The 21,837-nt window shown below is 44.5% G+C and overlaps 1 protein-coding gene across 5 annotated transcripts in view; it reads left to right on the top strand.

Moving 5' to 3' along the window:
* The window catches only part of ARHGEF3 (Rho guanine nucleotide exchange factor 3), a 284,073-nt gene that overhangs the window by 151,322 nt on the left and 110,914 nt on the right, over nt 1-21,837 (top strand). For all 5 annotated transcript variants that reach the window (XM_084903131.1, XM_084903126.1, XM_084903127.1 and 2 more), the window contains one exon: nt 6,406-6,468. In XM_084903131.1, coding sequence (XP_084759257.1) covers nt 6,406-6,468 — 63 coding nt within the window. The remainder of the gene's footprint in view (nt 1-6,405; nt 6,469-21,837) is intronic.

Below are 21,837 nucleotides of genomic sequence, written 5' to 3' on the forward strand. Positions count from 1 at the left end.
ACATAGCAACAGCACAGCAGCCACAATAGTAGTAATGGTACAGATGGTAACAACCACAGGAGCAATCATTACGGCCATTTTTTGATCTTTTCCATGTGCTTGGCCCTGTTCTAAATACCTTATCTCCTTTAATCCTGGAAACAACACTATGACAGAGAAACCAACGCTTATAGAAACGTTTTATAGACACATACATCCCACACACATGGAACCTGGCCCATCATAGATGCTCAGTAACTAATTGTTGAGTGAATGAAGGGCTAAAAAGGTAATTTGCTCAAGGTCACACCAAGTAGCAGATGGATTTTGAACCCAGGTCTGTCTCATTTATGCTCTTAATGTCCTTGAAGTGTGTAAGTAAATGCATTGTGAGCCTTTTTATATTGTTGTCAAGCACATTGTTTTAAACAAATATTTAAATTTATTTTATATGAGTTTAATACATTAAATAAAACACATATTGTTTCGAGAAATATAAAAAGAGAAATAGCATTTGTGGCAGAAAGATGAGTGGTGTGGGAGTCAGGCCTAAGGAAAAATCCCCTCTCCGGCATTTACTGTTTGTGACCTTGAGCAAGCCTCTGAGCTTGACGGCCCTCTGTAAAACGAACACAGTACTTGCTTACACCGGACTAACGGGGAGCTTAAAGGCCGTTCCTCTCAGCTGTGAGCACACTGCATGGCTCTCTCTCTGCAGCTGCCCTGGTCCCTCGCTCGTGTATGGGGAGGCACCTGGTGATTGTGCTTTGCTTGTAAGACACGATGTGAAAGGACTCCAAGATTTGGATCTAGGGAGAATGGAAAGATAAGATACTCAGCTTTGGACCGGGCCAGCTCTCCTAAAAATCGATCCGCAGAGATTTGGGTCAGTGCTGCTTCAGACAGCTGCACCCAGAACCACGGAAAAAGCAACTGTTCACAGACCATTTGCTAATGAGATTCAGATGTCTGCCCTGTGCTGTCAGAAGGTAGCCACGCCTGAAAGGAGACAGCCATTGTGTGGCCCCGGGAACAGTGACCGAAGTGGGGTGGGAAGAAGACAAGTGGAAGCTTCAAACTCAGACAGCAGGATGGAGGCCCCAGTGATGAATCCCAGAGTCCACCGGGTCCACCCAGAGGTGCCTCTGTCTCCACCAGGTCTCACGTCCGAATGTACAGAGGCCTTTGCTCTGTTCCAGAGTAGCCAAGGGCCTCCTCCTGGTTGTTTTTTGATTGGAGAAGCATGAGAGGGTTTTCCCAGAACCCAAACACTTCTAGAAAATTGTCTCCATCCAGTGTGTAACCGGCAGGGCTAAGGAATCTGATAGTATGTTTCATTGTTTTCAGAAATTCCCCTCTATCCCTGCCTTTCCTTCCTGCCCCAGGAGGCACCTCGGGTTCAGACAGAGGACTCAGGTGCCACCCCTTTCAGTTTATTTATGACTGGACTCGGCTGACCGTTTCCTTTGAAGGGAGGTGTGATCAGGCTTGGATTCCTTGCTCCTAAAGCACAGGGCTGAGTCCCAGGCTCTGGCTCAGGACGGCGTATGGACAGACGCCCTGGCCATGGTGCCTCACCCTTGGACAGATCTGACCTTTCCTCTCATAGGATCAGTGGAAGTTACAAATGCCCCACGTGGACCAATGTCTGGGCCGCTGTGATTTCTTTTCACCTGTCTATGTATTTTAAGGAAAACAAATGCCCCCACTGGTAAGGAAAACTCTCTTTCTTATTGGCAAAGCAAGAATTGTAGCCTGAACCTTGCAGGCTTTGAGTCTCCGAGGAAATTGGAGGCTGAAGAATTGCAGCCTTCAGTGATTTTGCTTTTGAGGTTTTGATTTAATTTTGGCAGCCAGGTGGTTAGCGGAAAGGAAGGGTGTCACCCCAAAAACACAGGCCTCCTTTATTCATCCTTTTAGTCACTCATTCAGAAATTATTCACTGGCCTGCCACGCAGGGCACTGGGGTTTCAAGTTAATGTGCTCAAGTCAGAGAGCGCAGACTGAGGCACAATTGTTGGGCTCACCCATGGTGCTTTGTTCCCGTGGCTGGAAGGGAGGGGACTGGGCATTGGCTTCAGAAAATTTGACAAGAATAACAGGGCGGGTCTGTGGCTCCTCAAATTAGCTGAGAGCCTGTGAGACCAAGTGTGTAAATGCAGACAGTTCACACACAGGTCCCTCCTGCCCAGGAACTCCCCCAGGTAAGCTGTGCATGGCTTCCGGTGCACAAGGGAGGTAAAATGGCTCATTTGCTAGCCTATCCAGGACCACAGAATGGTATAGGTTATCCAGTCTAGATAGGTACACTGTCTTCAAGGCCAATTCTCTAGTAAAATCCTATATAATAAGAGGCTAATATGCAAATCGACCGAACGGTGGAACGACTGGTCGCTATGCCATGCACAGACCACCAGGGGACAGACGCTCAATGTAGGAGCTGTCCCCTGGTAGTCAGTGAGCTCCCACAGGGGGCGTGCTGTTCAGCCAGAAGCCCTGAGCTGGGCTCACAGCTGGTGAGTGCAATAGCGGTGTGGGAGCCTGCCCTGCCTCCATGGTGGTGTTAAGGATGTCCAACTGCCAGCTTAGACATCTCCCAAGGCTCCCAGACTGTGAGAGGGCACAGGTCAGGCTGAGGGGACCCCACCCCTGAGTGCACGAATTTTGTGCACTGGGCCTCTAGTGGAGTCATAAAGATGTTTCCTCCAAAATTCCTCACGTGCAGTACTTTCTTCACCTCTCTGCCAGACTCTGGGACCGGAAGGAACAGAAGGGAAGCATGTAGCTTGAAGCCAGGTAGATCTAGGTTAGAATCCAGGCTCTGCCACTTGCTAATTATAGAACATTAGGCAAGTCCTGCCCTTCTCTGAGCCTCTGTCTCCTCCTCTGCAAACTGGATATAATACTTGTCCCTACCACATGGAGTGATCACGAGGATCGAATGAGATCATGCATGAACGGATTTAGTTCTGTGGTCAGTATTTAGTGTGTGTTTAGCAGACTAAAACTGCCACGCTTACCAGACCGAGTATTATCATTATTAATAGCTTTGGGGAAGTAGAGCCACATTATCAATAGCTTCAAAGTAAAGCCACACCCCCTGTTTTTGAAGATACTCATTTGCCTGTGTCTCCAGGGCTTACATTTCCTGCTGGTGGTTTATCCCGGGGAACTGTTCTTTAGATCATTGCCATGAACGAGCTCTCCAATGTATTTGAGAAAAGTCCGGGGTGGGATTTGGAAGTTCCTGGGGGAGATGTTCAGCACCAGCACGGGGCTATTTCACGTGTGGGCTCTTTATCATGGGGGTTGGTGATGCGGGCCAGGCTGTTGGAACGGGTGCCCTTTCTGGAGCTGGGTAATTGGTGACGAGAACAAGTTTCTCAAAGAAAGCAGGACCAAAGCATTAAACATATATAAAGAAATATTCTTCTGGGGCAGTCAGCCACGTACCAGGCACTACACCGGGTTCTAGGAAGATGATCAGGACAGACCAAGTCCTGCCTTCATGGGCTTCCATCTCATGAGAAGGTCAACCAAAGACTAAAAAACAAAACATTGAATTAAATTATCTTTATGAAATGGGTCTCTCCTGCTACTATCTGTCTGGGCATCTCCTCTGACTCATTCACGGTGGAGATCACAACCGAAGTATTCCTTTTTCTTTTTACTCCCAATTAGTGGGCATGGATCATGCCTGGCGCATGGCCCAGGACTCAGAGGAGGGCTTTGCACACCAGCAGTGCTCGGTGAACATAGAATGAGTGGACAGATGACTAAGCGATGCTCTGGGCCAGAGTCTACACTTCAGGTTTCTTTGCAGCAGCCAGTCACCACCCTGTGTAATGGAAATAAATTAAAAAATACACTTTCATAATCCACGCAGCTTTTATTGCATAAGATTTATGGGTTTCTTAAGGAGATCCTTCTGCACCTGATTCACTGGCTATGACTTAGTGAAAAAGGCCACTAGAGGACTTGTATCTTCTGGATTGGACACTTGGGCAGAAGTGCCTGGGGTGAGGGCTACTCAGAAGACTGGGCTTGAGTGCCGGGTAGTGTGTTGAGTCGGTCTGAAGAGGGCTGCATGCCTGTGAGGAAAAGGGCCTCTTATTATCGCCTCTCCTGTTCCTCCTCTTGGGGTAACAGGCTACTGCTGTTAGCGTGGACAGCATCCCTGAGCCCCAGGAATGGAACTACGGCAGCATAATGTTCTGTGACCTGGTAGTGCTAGGTAGCTGCATACATCTGCATGGCTTCCAGTGTGGGTAATCCATAACGACTTATTGTGCCCTACTATGTGCCAGGATTCCTTCCAGGAACCCTATACAAATCATCTATGTGCCTCCCAACTGCCTGCCCGGTAGGCATCATTTCCACGTTACAAATAACATCCAGTAGCCTCAAGCCCCCTCTTGGCATTTCCCAGGATCCCAGGTATAATAAATACTGTAGCCTCTCGTGGCAAGAGCAGCTGGACTCAGGAAGGGCTGAGTGGTCCTGGGCACCCCACTTCTGCACTCCAGGACTAGCTGATGGCAGCCTTCTCCCGTTTGCTGTGCTGTGTACCGCTGCTCACCACAGCCCTCCAGGCAGAGGCTACCAGACATTCCAGATGGCAGAGGAATCCTAACCTATTTGCCAAACTTGCTTTAAATGATGCCCTGGATTCAGAGTGTTACACTTGGAGCAGATTGCTTGTTTCCCCTGACCTGTTTATTCACCTGTGGAGGGGAACTCTCCATCACCGTGCTTGCCTCTTGCCTCCAAAGTATAAGCCACGGAATTGGCTTCACTGTCAACCCCATGCCACTTTCATTGTAACTGGATATGAATCAGTCAGGGTCAGGACCCTCCCCAAATAGGAAGCATTCTCAAGAAAGGTAAGGGCTGCCGAAACAGGTTTGGCTCAGTGGATAGAGCGTTGGCCTGCAGACTGAAAGGTCCCAGGTTCGATTCCGGTCAAGGGCATGTACTGTGGTTGTGGGCACATCCCCAGTGGGGTGGGGGAGGGGGGTGCAGGAGGCAGCTGGTCGATGTTTCTCTCTCATCGATGTTTCTAGCTCTCTATTTCTCTCCCTTCCTCTCTATAAAAAAAATCAATAAAATATATTAAAAAAAAAAAAAAAGGGCTAGCAGCATCTTCTCAAGGCTCCCCCAAAGGGGAGTATTTGACTCCCAGGAACCACGTGGCCAGCTGGCTGATGCGGGTTCCCGTGCACCATCGCAGAACAGCTGATTTCGCGTCCTGGCTCCCGGCACTGGGTCTCTGAATCATGCCCCTGCTTGAGTGGAATAGGAACCCCCATATTGGAGTTGAGAACGGGTGACTCAGGGAAGTAAGGTGACTCTCCCTAGACTGTTTGGATCTCACTGCATTAGAGTTAATCATGTAAGTGTCCCTCCCACGTGAGAGCTGCTGATCTTTGCCTTCCCAGGAACAAGCACACGTCCTGGCACATAGGGGTGCACAACAAATCTTTACTGAAGTGAAAAATTACTAGGATAATTACAGTAAGATGGACAAGGACAGCTCTGGTTGCTCTCTAGTCCCTGCCAGTGTTCACGCTCAGGGCCTGGTAGAGGAAGAGAAAGGGGTGGACTTCTTTGGGGGATCGAAGGCTCCCAGTGGCTCTCGACTCTGCTGTCACTTCATGCCAGTGATTCGGGTCCATTGGTAGCTTTCTGTCCAGTCGGAGACGGAGATTTAGCAAGTCACAGGTCAGGGCCTCCAGCAATACTTGCCTGGCGGGTTGAGCTGGGATGCAGAAGAGAGGTGAGTGTATCTTGGATGAGCCTTTATTGTGATGTGAAGATTTGAGTTTTTGTTCTTTTCATAAAGTGGAAAATGTATTTTTCTGCATCTTACCTGGCAGACTTCTTTGGTCATAAGTTCATTGGAATTACAGTTCTCAGTTCAAGCAGTGACTTTCCTGAATCTCAGTCTGTAAAAGAGGAAGGTTGGAGACTGTACAAGGTTTGTTCTAGCATTCTGGTTCTGCAGTTACATCAGGACCCTGGAGGAGGTTGAGAACAGATTTAAATTACTCTGGTACAAAGCAGTTCTAAAAATGGAATGTCTTTAACTGAATTAGACTTTCTCTCTAGTCTAGATTTTTCTTTTGTGTGAGTCAGAATCTGAACTTTGTGTCTAAATTTCTAAACCTTGACATATGAAGAAATTTGGAGGGGGAAAATACAGGGAAACAAATTTTAGCAGCATGAATACAAATAACAACACAAAGCAGTGTAATAGTTTCCCATACTTCCTTAAAACTATCCGTGTATTATATATTAAAGGTTTTGGGGAACAGGTTAGAAATGACAAGGATTGCATGTGCTGCTTGATTGCATTTTTTCCCTTTCCTAAGTCAAAGCCACAAACCATGTTTACATCTGAACTTTGTTTTACTGTTTGTTTTTCAGCGAAAACGGAAGCAGAGCGCCCAGGATGAAGATGCTGTTAGCCTGTGTAGTCTCGACATTGGTGTAAGTACAGCATTTCCCACTGCCTGCCTTGGAACACCCCTCCTTCTCCATCTATCTGTCAACCTGCTGGGCACGTCACATGGCTTCGAGAATCTGACTGTGGAAGTCGTGACCTGGGAGGAAATTCTTTTTAAACAAAATATTTCATTTCACTGGAGTTGGCTGTGTGGCCAACTTAAACTTTCAAGCCAGCTAGTACGCCACTCGTCTTTCCTCTCGTAAAATGAGTTATGAGCTCAGCGCATCTGGGTAGAATCTAGAAAAAGGCCACCGTGCTGTTTCGGAAGCTGGTTCTAGAGGAGGCACTAGATGTTTGTCCCCCTTTGGAGATGTTAGCGAGTTGACCCAACACAGGCAGCTGGCGGCCCAAAGGCCAGAATTCTCCAGCAGCCAGCGGAGGGAGGGGCTTCGGATTCAGCTGATGGTAATTTAAATTATGATTCTTACTATCTGTGTCACACCTTTCCTCACCTCTGAGTCCTCATCTGGGAAATGGGGGTGAGAGGACTTAGCCTAACAGAATTTTTATGAGAATCAAAACAAAAGTGAGAATATGATGCACAGTATCTAGTGCGTATAGCCACCCACCAAATATTAATATTAATCAGCCTTACTGTGTTTTCTTTAAAAAAAAAAAAAAAGTTTGCAAATGCTATTTAAGTGGCATGGTAGTTGAGTGCTGGTGATGACAGAGGTAAAAAGCTTTCTTTTTGAACCTTCATAGAACTTGGATTGTTGGGTTCTCATCCGACAACATTTATTTGCCGGTGTGAGCAATGCTCTCTCAGTTACTTTTAGTTCCTACAGAGTTTTCTGTACTGCGACAGCCATGATGGAGTGAACCTGAGCTGTCACCTAATTAATGAATTTGCACATGTTTATAAGGTGTTTGTTTCCATCTTTAGGCTATCATTAATGAAGTCTGACCAGTTTACTAGGTTGCCATGGCTACAGGAAAAAACAACAACTGGTGTGCTTCTGGGTTTTACTTGACTCACTGAATATTGTATTATTGACAGCTGAAGTCTATGGAACTTCCTTCATCAGCAGCAATTTCTTTATGTTTGAATGCTTTACGTTTTGTGAAACTTTCAGAATTTAAGTCACCCTTAGCTGGTTCCCTCACTTTGCCAATGAAGAAAGAGAAGCCCAGGGAGGGAGGTGTCCTGATTTAGGGAAGACTTCGATCTAGGTCATCTCTAAGATCATGCCTCATTGTTCATTTCTCCTCAACTGTATTTATTTTTCAGGAAAATGTGTCTCTAGTAGCTTTTTATCAAAGAACCTCTAAACTCTTTTGTGTGAAAGATTACTATTTTCAATTACAGATTGTGATTTTTTTTCTCTTTCTCTCCTTTTAAGCATCTCATACCATGTTTTGTCACAGTAAAGCGACTTTCTTGATACTTTGGGATTCAAGTATGGCCACATCCCTTTCTGATGTGCTGGCATTTTTTTCCCTGAATCTTACGGATTCTGGAGCCTGGGCAGAGTTCCCTCCAGACATTGTCACATTATTATAAAAATTGTAAAAGCTGAAAGAATCCCAGAAGCTGTTGGAGGGCATGAAAACCGATGTTTTGCAGGTTTGCTGACAGTTCTTGTCACGTGGAGGTGGCAGGAAGTGACAGGTTGAGGAAGTGGTCCTGATGGTCAGTGCCTGGCACCTCGCCGGCACTCGGGAGAGAGGAGTTCAATTGAATGAAGTGGGGGTGAGGCCACCTTTGAGAAAGTGTTTTGCCATAAAGGCAACAATGTCTCAATAAATATTTGAGTCCAACAAATTAACCATCTGGTAAATAAATGGCCTTTGAAGGTAAAAGCTTTCTTTTTGAATCTTCATAGATGGTGGGTTATTGGGTTCTGATCTGACAACAGAGTTTTCTGTGATGCAAGCAGCCATGATGGAGCAAAGGGGCTTCTTAGTGGGGATACGCAGACCAGTGACAGTCCCCTTAACGAACAGCATGACCGCAGAGTGGCTTTGAGCCTGTTTCTATGTGTCGTGGAAAGTAGCAGCAGAAAGAGGTGGTTCCGATGGGTGACTCATACTGGAGGATGCGAGGGTTTGAGAAAGTACTATTAGTAACTCTCGATTTTGATTCCATTAATAAGTGGAAAGACTTTCACCAGATAACTTTGAACAAGAAGTTGCTAGATGGGGGGAGGGAGTCTTTGGGGGATCATCCTCAAGTTTCTGTTGAGCGCCAGCTGAGTGCTGCATACACAGTGAGCTCTTGGTAAACAGTTATCGGCTGATGAATGTTAAAATTAAAAATAGTGAGCCCCCCAGTTTATGTGGCATTCAGCACCCTTTTAAAGAAATGTATCGGTGACATGAAATGTGACACAGATGAAATCTTCTCCCTTGGATTAAAAAGTATGCATAGATCCCTAGCCAGTTTTGCTTAGTGGATAGAGCGTTGGCCTGCAGACTGATGGGTCCAGGTTCGATTCCAGTCAAGGGCATACACCTCGGTTACAGGCTCCTCCCAAGCCCAGGCCCTGGTCAGGACTCATGCAGGAGTGTTTCTCTCACATCAATATTTCTCTCTGCCTTTCCCTCTCTCTTCCACTCTCTCTGAAAATCAATGGACAAACATCAAAGGTATGCATAGAGCCCCTCAGGGTGTCGGAGTGACATTCCCAGTGACATCTTGCTTTGCTTTTAAAGCCTCAGGTGAGGATTCTGATAGTTGCCTGGCGTTTTCTACACTGCCCTCCGACCTCTCACAGAACTCGGGCTTAGAGACCAAACAGGAGTGGATACGCTAAGAAAAGAGCTTATTCTGACAGAGCAGGGTCCTCCGTTGTTTGGGGATCACAGACTCCTCCGGGAATCTGGTAATAGCCCCGGGCTCCAGAAAGCTTTACCAGATTGACGTGTGATTTGGTGGGCCCCTGGAGCCCAGCCAAGACCCCATGCTCGAAGGGTTTGGAAGGGTCTGGAGGCACAGTGACGTATCTCCACAGAACCATCCTCCCACCCTTCACCCCCAGCACTTGGTGAAAAATGCATTGTGACTGGCGAGCCCACAGGATGTGATGATATAATTGGTCTCTATTTTTTCCCATCGCTTTACCCAATCCGCTTGCTGGCTGAGCCCCCAGCTTCCTGGCAGGATAGAATAGAAACTGTTCCAGAAAAATAAAAAATAAAAGAGCAACCTATACTTTTGAGAACAATTTGCAGAATAGAGAATGCTCCCAGCAGCCGCCTACAAATCTCCCTCACGTCAGAGGAAGTGAGTGGGACGATTTCAGGGACATTTCCTCCCCGTCAGCACTTTTCCAGCTTAAGTTCTAATGGGTGAGAGATGCCTGAGTGAAGAGCGGGGGTCCATGGTGCCCCGGGAAGGGCCCTGGTGGGAGAGCCAGGTGTGTCCCAGCGCAGGGCACTGCTCAGCACCAAGCAGCCTTTCTGAAAAACAAATGAGTTTGGAGGTGGGGACGGGGAGAATAAAAATAGTTTCCAATGATAAAAATAATGTAAAAGACAAAAAGGAATATATGTTCTTGGCAGAAAGTTTGGAAACTTTGAACAATAGAATTCAATAAACCCATCATGAAGCAGTAGCTACGTTTTGGTGTATTACCTTCCTGGCATTAGACACACACTCACTTTAAATATTTTTCATTAGGAAATAGAGCAGACATACAAAATGGTGTAAAGGATAAAATAAATTTCCATGTAGTTATCAATGCAGCTGAAGAAATAGGCCCTTAACAGCAAAGCTACTTATTGATTTCTGTATTTTTTCATTTACTTTACTGATTGAGATCCTGTTACCACATCTTGAAATAGTCTTCCAGGGCATTATTTTTAGTAATGAGGCTCAGAGAGATAAGCAATTTGCTTCAGGTCCCAGCTTATTGGAGATTTAAACCCAGGATGGCTGGGTTGCACTGCTTCCCCTGCTGCCTCCAGGACAGGCCGGAAAAGAAAGTGTTTGGCTCCGTGGCTTCTGGTAGTGGTGTGATGGGTCCTGATGGCAAACCACCTTCGAGGTTTATGACACACATCCCCAATTTCCATACTGTGCTTTCCCGTTACTTATCCTGTTGCTCAAATCACAAGTGTTGATGTCCAAGGGGAAAAGCTTCCTGTCTCGATTAAGCCAAATAATGTTTCCTTGCTACCCTGTTCCCCTGAAAATAAGACAGTGTCTTATATTAATTTTTGCTCCCAAAGATGCGCTAGGTCTTATTTTCAGGGGATGTCTTATTTTTCCATGAAGAAGAATACAGTACACATTTATTGTTAAATGAAAATAAAGGAAATTTATTACCTGTATACGGTACGGTAGTATGGCAGTTGTCAACACAAACTAGACAAACTGTGAATTCTACAGTATCAAGAATTTACTCATTTATTCAATGATAATCATGTCATCATCTTCTGGAACATCATCATAACAATCCAATTCCTGAATTTCCTGGTGAATTTCTTGTGACTCCATTTCTTTCAGAATCAGTGGACCAAATCTCTCATGTTTAGCCTGGGGGGGAGTTATTTTCGGGGGGATGCCTTATATTTCACTCAGAAGGAAACCTGTAAGTAGGTCTTATTTTCGGAGGATGTCTTATTTTCAGGGAAACATGGTAGGTTAAGTTAAACCAGACACCAAGTAGCAGCAGGAATGTTTCATCTCTGCTCAGCCGAGTTCAGATAATTAAAAAAGATACCATTTCTGTGGTTTTGTTTCTCTTGGTCTGTTTTGGAACTTGCTAACTGGGCAGAGTAGTTTTGCCCCGGCCAGCGTGAGGCCTCGATGAAGTACATGGATTTCCATAATGCTCTTATTGCTGAGGAGACCAGGCCTGCCTCTGAGATTGGGTCTTCAATAGAACTCATTTGTTTTTTAGAAAGGATGCTTGGTGCTGAGCAGTGCCCTGCGCTGGGACACACCTGGCTCTCCCACCAGGGCTTTTCCCGGGGCACCATGGACCCCCGCTCTTCACTCAGGCATCTCTCATCCATTAGAACTTAAGCTGGAAAAGTGCTGTGGGGGAAGAAGTGTCCTAAGGAGGCGGAGACCCAATGTTGAATTCAAGGTTGTTCTCACGCTGCCATCTCTGATGGCAAATTTGCTCATTGTTGACATAGACACATTGCATCTTAGATTAGGTGGTGGTCCGTACTCATCACTGTGATCTTCTTCCCTTTGACCCACCTCTTCAAAAGCACAGTGACAGAGGAATCCCAAGGAGCGTCAGGACAGGCGCTCAGAAATTAACGATGTAGCAGAGTGTCGGTCATCGTTTCAGGGTGACACCCAGGGGCCATGCTAAATGCAGTTCTTGTGCTCCAAGAATAGTTGTTTGAATTTGTCATCAGAAATGCAAACTTTGGGAGCTAGAGACTGATCCCCATTTTGAACCTCAGTTTCCTCAACTGAAGCTGAAACTGTAACAGTGCCCCACCTTCGAGTTGTAAGGATTAAAACGAGTTAATTCCTGTAAAGCACTCAGGACCCGGCTCATATTAAGGACAAAAAGCAATAGCTATTGTTGCTTGTTTGTTTCATACAAAATCAACTATGGGTAAATTTGAGGTACTGGTTGTTGGCACCAATATTTCATAAGCAGAACTGATCATGAAATTTTTAAAAATACCAGTATCTGAGGAGACATATGCAAGGAGTTTTACTGCAGCATTTTGAATAGTAGCCAAAAGCTGGAAACAGCATAAATATCGGAATTATATAGACTTTTAAATATATTACAAAATATAAATATAACACACAATATTAGAACACATAAAATATGAAGTATGCTCCTAGATCTTTACAAATATATTTGTCCATTCAAAGGAACAAGCACGGAAGATCATACATCGCATTGAGGTTAGTGATTATGTTAGGACAGGGGTCGGCAAACTGTGGCTTCTTCTAATGCCACTTCTTCCAAATAGACTCGCCCAGGCCAAAAACCGACTTCTGCACATGGGCCACGAGTTTCAATCGCACTGTACTTGTGCACCCGCATGTGCTGTTTTGTGGAAGAGCCACACTCAAGGGGCCAAAGAGCCGCATGTGGCTCGTGAGCTGAGGTTTGCCGACCACTGTGTTAGGAGAATGGAATTACAAGAAAGGATGACTGGGTTCCAGAGGTCATGACCTTTGACATATTGTGAAACCTAGGAACATCCCTTCTCCCCAGAAGACTGCTTATATGTATTTAAAGTAAAATACACAAGATTACAACAAAACCCACGCTATATTGAAATATGGTTGTACAAATATTTAAAAACAAATTTGTAATAAGACTTACATATGTGCTTCTTAATGAATAAGGTAACAAGATCTGGCAACAAGTCTAATAACTAATAAACCTAACAGGAGGTAGAGCAAATGATTATTTTGAAATATCCACACTAATCACACTATGATTTAAACACATAGTGACTTCTATGGTGACAAACTCATTGGTCTGCTGATGCCTCTGTGATTTGCCTCCTGCACTCACCCCAATTGGGGCTGGATCTCAAATCTACAACCGAGGTATGAGCCCTTGACCAGAATCGAACCCAAAACCTTTGGTTCATGGGCTGACACTCTAATCACTGAGCTAAGTGGCCAGGGCTGTCATTTTTTTTAGAGATGAATACTGAAGGAGTAGACTGTCATGATATCTGTAATTTACTTTTGAATACTTTCACATACTGGTAAAATATAAAGTGAATATTTTAAAAAGAAATTTTTTTTTCTTTTTAATTACTAACATTACATACATTCCCATCATTTAAAAAAATCAAACAACAGAAATAGAGCTAACAGCCCTTTGACCACCCCCATCCCACTCACCTCCTCAGGAATAATCCCGGTTATCAGCTCAGTCTCCTCCTGGATATTCAGACAGGTAATAGGTACAGAAATTTAAAAATTAGTTTGTGGTGGTATTTTTAAGGACATAAAGGTTGTCATCTTTTGTTTTACTTTGCAACTTGCTCTCCTTTCCTTTTAAGTAATCTTTACTTTTTTAGAACAGTCTTAGGGTCACAGCAAAGTTAAGCAGAAATGACAGAGAGTTTCCATCTACCCTCTGCCTTCATGCGCGCACGGCCTCTCCCTCTATCCCCGTCCCCACGAGAGCAGTACGTTTGTGGCATCGGGTAAGCACACTCATCGTAACCACCCACAGCCCATAGTTCGTATTTGTGTTCACTTGGTGTTGTGCATCCTGGGAGTTTTGACAAATGTGTGATGACACGTATCCACCATGATCGTGCCCTACAAAGTAGTTTCACGGCCCTAGAAATTCTCCGAGCCCCACTTGCTCATTCCTCTACGCTCTCACTGGCAACACCGATAGTTCTATTGTTCGCAGAGTTTTGCCTTTTCCAGTCTGTCATACAGTAGGTAGCCTTTTCAGACTGGCTTATTTCACTTCATTATATGCATTGAAGTTCTCCATGTCTTCTTGTGGCTGGAGAACACCTTTTCTTTCTCTTTCTTTCTTTCTTTCTTTCTTTCTTTCTTTCTTTCTTTCTTTTTTTTAAATCACTGAAGTAATATTCCATTGTATGCACAGAGCACAATTTACGTATCCAGTCACCTAGTGAAGGAGATGGTTCATTGCCTGGCTGCCCGTTCATGCACAAAAGCAGTGAGTCACAGTTTGTTTTGACCTGATTCTCCATGGAGAGGCACTTCTGTCCTTCCCAGTATTTCCTAGTCCCAACAATGACAGTCCTCATCCCCCAGAACCAGGAGTAAGGTCGATGCAAAAAAAAAAACACACAAAACAAACAAACAAAAAAAACCTTAATAAAGAAATTATAAACAATAAAAATAAATAAATAAAGCCTGTGGATGCATGCTCTTTAAGTGAGTGTGAATAGTAGTAAGTTGCCATTGTTAGAGTTTAGATTCCTGTGCTGAAGCAGAAAGCAAAGTGTTACCAAATGCAGGTCTAAGCAGGCTGTTAAAATTGATGGAGAAGGAGCCAAAGCCTGTTTGGCTCAGTGGTAGAGCGTCGGTCTGCGGACTGAAAGGTCCCAGGTTCCATTCCGGTCAAGGGCATGTACCTTGGTTGTGGGCACATCCCTGGTAGGGGGTGTGCAAGAGGCAGCTGGTCGATGTTTCTCTCTCATCGACGTTTCTAGCTCTCTCTCCCTCTCTCCTCCTCTCTGCAAAAAATCAATAAAATATATATATTTTTTAAAAATTGATGGAGAAGGAAAGTTCTGTTTCCATCATGTATGCTTCACTTAAATAATAGTGTGGGCAGCTCTTAGACTTAGCTATCCAGAAATAGCATTTGTGGTTTAAAAAGAAAGAAAGAAATAAGAGACTATCCTTGCGAATTCAAAGAATAAGTTTGTTATATTGGCAAAGTTCACATCTCAACTGCCTTTAACATCTTGTTTATCCTTAATTCTACTTAGAGATTATTTGCAGTAAAATAGTCACTAGAAAAAATAATTGTTCACAAGTGCTTTTTCTGATGATTTTTTTTTTCTAAAAGGTAGTCTGGGTCTGTCCCCCTGAAAATTATGTAGATAATCTTGATTAGGAAGTTCCATCTAGGCTTCCATTCCAGATAATTGAGTTTTTCCCCAAATGACTTATATAATTGCATCAAGCCTCATCTTTGATCTCGTTATATATTCCTGGTTTCAATAGCAGAAATTTTGGGGGCTTTTTTTCTTTTCTTTTTCCCTTGACATTTAAATTCTTGGGTAACTTTGGAAAAAGGTCAAAATAACGGAGGGTCCAGGTGAATTCTTGTGTCTTCCTGCATCTGCAGTCTAACTGACACTGCTGTTTTCACATCATGTTATGGAGAAAGTCAACCCAGTATCAGCAGGTGGTTTCTCTACAAGCATCACTTCATGGCCAGTATTGATGGTGAAGCATTTGAAACAGAATCCTCTGCTTCTCTTCAGTGGTCAAAATGCCAGCGCCATCCTGCAGGGACCAAAGGTGTTTGTTGTGATGCTTTCGTGAGCAGATTGACCTCTTCCTTTGATGTTTCTATAAATGAGATTTCTTCTACTCCCCTCACATCTCAAAATATCAGTTTCTAAAATTGGAATCTTCTAGGAACACTAAAATCAATAGATTTAAAGTGTTTTCTTTTGCCTTTCCTTGGCAAGGCAAAGTGATTTTTTTGCCGGCCAGGTCTATATAAATCCCATCCAAGGGTAATACTATTTGTTACTATAGAATTGATGAACTCATATGGTTATCCTTTAGTTCATTCATTGCATGTACTAATTCAATCAAGCAGTATTAATGGAGCTGTACCCTGGGTCAGGCGCAAGGACATTTGAAGGAAGTGAAACTTAGGACTCATTCATCTGCAGAGGAGTGCAAATTGCTCTTGATTTTGTCACAGAGTTAACCAAGCACGGAGAAGGCACATCTTAATGCACCCAGCACTGGTTTCTGCTTTCTGTAAGGGAATAATTCCACATTGTTGGTTGGTTGGTTGGTTTTCAAATAAATAAATATTGCTATCTATTCTTCTGGTAACATTTTTCTACCTTAGAATATCCTTGAAATTGATTTATTTTCTTGCTGCTGTTCAACCCGAAGGTTTGACTGGGGAAGTGCTTCACCGTGTTTTATGGAAAAGCTGACCTTGAGAAATTGTACTGTGTGGCAGGTGAGCTTTACACCTGTGCTCTCCTTACTGTGAGCTTATAGGGATTGGGAGCACTGGGTTTTAGAGCAAGATCTCTCAGACTTTTAGACCGGAAGGGGATCTGGAAGAGAGTGTCTTGTTGAGTGCATTTCATTGTGTAGATGTGGCAGTTGAAGCTGGGATAAGTCAAGCGTTGTCCTGCCCAAAGTTACTGATGACGAGTGAGAATACAAGTCTTGGGCCTAATGTTCCGATTGGACCTTAAACCCCAGAGGAGGGAGAAGCTAACAGTTCTGGTTTTGGCATCATGAATACTGGCCTCACCACTCCCTACTTGTGTGACCTTGGACAACATATTCAAACTCTTCTGTGTTATGGGTTTCTTGGCTGGAAAAATACAGATGATAATAAGGTTGCTGTAAGGACTCAATACGATGATACAAGTAGGGGTGTGGCACAATGTGGCAACAGGTAAGTGTGCTTACTATTGATATTGCAAAAATAATCCAGGACCATAGAATAGGGACATTGTCTATATATTAGGCAATATGTCTCCCTGGTGCCCAAGAAAGTGCCTGGTATATATCCAACCATTAGTTAAGATTAGTTGAATGGATTTTTTTTTTCCTAATGTAAATTTGGTAACTCTGATAAATACATGATACCAGGAAAGAGAAAATAAAGATGCTCATGTACTGCTTAAAACAAGAGGGCTGTGGAGGTCTATTCCTTTTTAGGTGGAACAAAATTGTTTTTAAAGAGGTTTTTTTTTTTGCCGAAACCGGTTTGGCTCAGTGGATAGAGCATCGGTCTGCGGACTGAAAGGTCCCAGGTTCAATTCCGGTCAAGGGCATGTACATTGGTTGCGGGTACATCCCTGGCAGGGGGTGTGCAGGAGGCAGCTGGTCGATGTTTCTCTCTCATTGACGTTTCTAGCTCTCTATCCCTCTTCCTTCCTCTCTGTGGAAAACCAATTATATATATTTGTATATATAATTTGTATGTGTGTGTGTATATATATATATATATATATATATATATATATATATATGAGCGTTTTGGTTTTTTTTTTATAAAGCTGTTGATTTCATCCTGCAAAGCTTCATTCAGATCCAAACAATCTCAATCAACAGGTGACTGACTGATAGCAGCACTGTCAGCTGAGCTCTGCCTTTCAGGAGAGCCAGAACCACACTATGACCCCCTCCAGCGGGACCCCCTGTATCAGGCCTCCGTCATCACAATGGCCGGGTGGTTCCAGGGGCCTCCCACCTGGTCGCCCTGCATCTGCCTTTGACCCTCAGCTGTCTGCTATCAACACCGCAGCTGGAAGGTTTCCTTTAAGCCTAAACCGCACGCTGTCTCTCTCATGTCCCTCCCCTCACTCAGTGGCATTGCCACATCCTCCTAGTGGTCCCCGAGGTTCTGGACCTCATCACCTACTCCCTCTCCTTTCCCTGGGCTCTCACCACATTGTCCACCCCTTATTCTCCTCCGCTCAAACTCCGGGCCTTAGCAATTGCTGGTTCTCTCTAAGCGGAGGGCTCATTTACATACCCATGTGACTGACTTCCTTCCCCCTTTTCCTTCTGGTAGTTCCACAGATGTTCTTAGAGGGGCTTTTTCTGTCTCCCTGGGTTGAATATCATCTCCATTCCCAGACCCCACTCCACCCCTGAATTCCCTATGCCTCTTACCCGACTTTATTTTTTTCTTCATAGTATTTATCACCACCTGCCACATGATGTATTTTCTACTTACTGTATTAGTGTCTGTCCATACCAAAATATCACTTTTGTTTCATTCTTCTGCCATATTCCTAGTATCTTGGATAGTACCTGGCACGGAGGGTGTCCACTTAACATTTGTGGGATAAATGAGTGGCCACTGTGAGGTTCCTATGTTTCATTCCGTCTTTAGAAGGTTACTGCAAACATGAGCTGGCTTTATGTTGGCAACACTTTCAGGATGTCTGTCTTCCTCTAGATATGCATGTGCATTCCCTCAATTTTTAAGAAAAGCCATAAAACATGAGGCAAAACCAAGGCCTACCTGGAGAGACCTTGTGGTACACAAAGCAAGATAAGAGAGCTTGCTGCCCGGCTTCAACAAGCTCATAAAATAAATCAGCCCGGACACACGGAGATATAAGCAGTGTGGAATGCACCGGGATTCCTGCAGATGTGAATTGCTAGTGCCAGTGCTTCCACATCCACCCAGCCGGTGCTGCAGGAATCTCAGGGTAATATAATAGTAGGAATGGAAATTTCCTGTTAAAATGAAAACCAACCCCCACACACACTCCCCGCGAAGTCTCCATTTCTTTCCATTTAATTGGCATTTATTGAGTGCAAAGACCGCTCGGGGTGCCCGCCCCGTGGTGAGAGAAGGAGCGGTGTGGGTAAGGAGCTGTCAGTCACACTCATCTCCGGGCTCTCCGTTGAATGGGAAGGAGTATATGCCAGGCCGTTTAAAGCAGTGGACTACCAGGACGTATGTAATATGTATCTCACCTTGGAATGTGTCCTGGTAATTACACTGAAATGTGAGCTTGCCCGAATTCTTGGGCATTTTTGAGAAAACAGGAAAGCTGCTTTGGAGAGACCCAGCTTTGTAGGGACTATTATAGAATGTTCTGGGTTCTCCCAGCGGGACTGGGTGGAATTCTTCCCCGATCACCCTCACGGGGACCCTTACCTGGGCTGGTGATTCAGAGCGCCTCCCCTTTACCCGCGTGCTTAGCTTCTCGCACCGGGAGAAGGTGAATACGGCTGTGGCTTAAATGCCTTTCATGGACTATAAGCTTCAAAGACGGTGGAAAACTACGTAAGAGGAGCTAAATGGACCCCCAAATGGACCTGATTATTTCCTCCGCTTAATTATGCTTATAACTTAAAAGGAAAAATGGCTTTTAGAAGTTATTACCCAAAGGCAGGTGGAACCACTGTCGCTAACAGAGGCCACTGCTCACAGATGGCACCTCGCCAGCCACCTGTCTCATTGTCATCAGAGCTACTCAGCTCCACCGAGGAGGCAGAAGAGAGACAACATCTTAACGTGGCTTGGTTTTCACAAATGTAAACTTATGTTTAGCTGAAAACACTTGGCTTTAAAAAATTGTAAATTATCTTCTTACTGTCAGTATTTCACATTGTGTTACCTTCACTAGAAAAGGGAGTTTGCTTGTGAGTAAGTTTCTGAAGAGCCTTTTGCACAGCTGCTGACAACTCTGTTTGCCCTGCTCTTTGCCATAGCGGGATCATTCTTCTGCCAGGTTAATAATCCATACTCCGTCACATCGTGTCTCTGCCACATCGCTGCTTTAAGTTTTGCTGTGTATCTCCATGATGGTCTCTCTCCCTCATACAACCCAGCAATTGAGGCTGAAATTTAATTTTTTTAATTTTTTAATTAAATTATTATCTGTGTACATATCTTACCTTTGGAAATTTAATTTAAATTATTGTCACGTTGCAGAAGTAGGCCTGCCATGTGCATGCCGCCCCCATGGGGATGAGGAGGAGTGTCTGAAATGAGAAATGAGCTGGCTGCTGGAGGCAGTCATGAGGAATGTGTCTGCAAGCAGGGATGCATGAGGGAGGGTTATCTCTGTGTGTTCTGTAATGAAGGTCATGATTTATGGGCTCCCGGGAAACCACGGTAAAAGAGAAATTGCCATTGGCTCCTGGATTTTTTATTTAGTTTGGGAGCTTATGTTGACTGAAGGTCTCATGTTGTTGGTGAAGCAGTGACAGTTTACTGAGTACACTTTGAAATGTTGTTATATCTTACTAGAGGCCCAGTGCACAAAATTTGTGCAAGGGGCTCAGCCCTTGCAGCCCTGGCTTCGTAGAAGGACATCCAGAAGGTTGTCCAGAAGGTTGTTCGGTTGTCTGGTCTAATTAGCATATTACAATTTTATTATTATAGATGTGATGTGGTTTTGTGGTCTTAAATATGTGAGCATGCTTCTAAGAGAAGGGTGTCCCGTAACTTCCCTCTTCCTAGAAAGGTCTCTGTTAGGTGGCATTGATCATTGACTAGCTTCTCACAGTATAGGTGATTAAGAAGACATGTCTAGTCTCGATCAAGGGCCTTACATGTATATTTAAGTTCCTTTTCTCAGTTATTTTTTCATTCCTATCATACTGATTGAGCATCTCCTATCCTTGCACTGTGTTGATGATGAGTTGATAAAATGACGAACAAGCCCTGGCTGGTGTCGCTGTGTTGAGGGCAGGGGTGGGGAACCTTGTTTTCTGCCAAGGGCCATTGGATATTTGTAATATCATTCGAGGGCCATACCAAATTATCAACTTAAAAATTAGCCTGCTCGCCGAAACCGGTTTGGCTCAGTGGATAGAGCGTCGGCCTGCGGACTGAAAGGTCCCAGTTCGATTCCGGTCAAGGGCATGTACCTTGGTTGCGGGCACATCCCCTGTAGGGGTGTGCAAGAGACAGCTGGTTGATGTTTCTCTCTCATCAATGTTTCTAGCTCTCTATCTCTCTCCCTTCCTCTCTGTAAAAAATCAATAAAATATATATATTTTTTAAATTAGTCTGCTCTATTTGGTCAAACATTTAATTACCCCGAATGCCTTGGCAGGGCCAGACCAAACGATTTTGAGTTTCAGTTTCCACATCTATAAAGTTATCTAGTCAGATTACATCCTTTCCAGTGCCCACATTCCCTGTATCCATGACATTTTTTCAGGTAGATGACTAAAAGGTAAATACAATTAAGATGCTGGTTAACGATGGGAAACCAATATGTAAGTTTGCTCATGTAACCACCTTGCTTCACGTCCTTCTCTCCTACACCTTGGGATGGTGGAAGAAGACAGCAGTTAGGGGCCACGGATGTGTGCATTTCTATTTCTAATTATAGCAAACGCAAGACTGTTCTTCAATCAGGATGCTGTCTTAGTTCCTGTAGGCCGCTATAACAAAATACTGTGGTCTGGGTGGCTTAAAGAACAAATAATTATTTCTTAGAGTTCTGGAGGCTAGGACACCCAAGATCAGGGTGGCAGCAGATTCAGTTTCTGGTGAGAGCTCTCTTCCTGGCTTGCAGACAACCACCTTCTAACCTTCTCACCGTCCCGCCTGGCGGAAAGAGAGCTGTGATCTCACTTGCTCTCCTTATATGGATACACGAAGCTCACCAGGCCCCCTCCCCCTCATGGCCTCAGCTAAGCCTAATTACTTCCCAAATTACTTCCAAAATACCATCACAGCAAGGGGTAGGGCTTCAACATATGAATCTCGGATTTGGGGGGGGGGGGGGGGACATAAACATTCAGCTCAGAACAGATGCCTTTTTAAAACACACCACATGTGTGATTCATTAGAAAACAAAACCCTTCGGATGAGGATGGGTGAAAGCAGAGATTCTAATGGGGCTGCCCAGTGTCCACAGCCTAAATGAAGTGGAAAAGCTAGAGGAGTTTTTGCTCAGGGGCTTCCTTCGACTCTTCTGTCCTTTGATTTTGGAATCCTTTGTCAGCAGTTGTAACCAGCACGCTTAGCTGCCCCCACACACATTTTCCAGTGGGGGAGTGTTGATAACATTTCAGTGACTTAAAAAAAAAAATCTAATGGCAGGGCCCAAGGCAAGGCGGGAGGTGTAATTTGCTGGTCTGCCTTGGTCAGCTGCGCACAGCAGCCCGTCCCCTGTGAGCCTGTAAATGAGCGCGCAGGGCCACGGAGATCCCCCGGGGCGCACGGTTTAGCCTTGGCCTCACAGACGAGCTGCAAATTCAAACAAGAGCAGCACTG

The sequence above is a fragment of the Pipistrellus hanaki genome (assembly GCF_964339955.1).
Source record: "Pipistrellus hanaki genome assembly, chromosome: 13".
Lineage (NCBI taxonomy): Eukaryota > Metazoa > Chordata > Mammalia > Chiroptera > Vespertilionidae > Pipistrellus > Pipistrellus hanaki.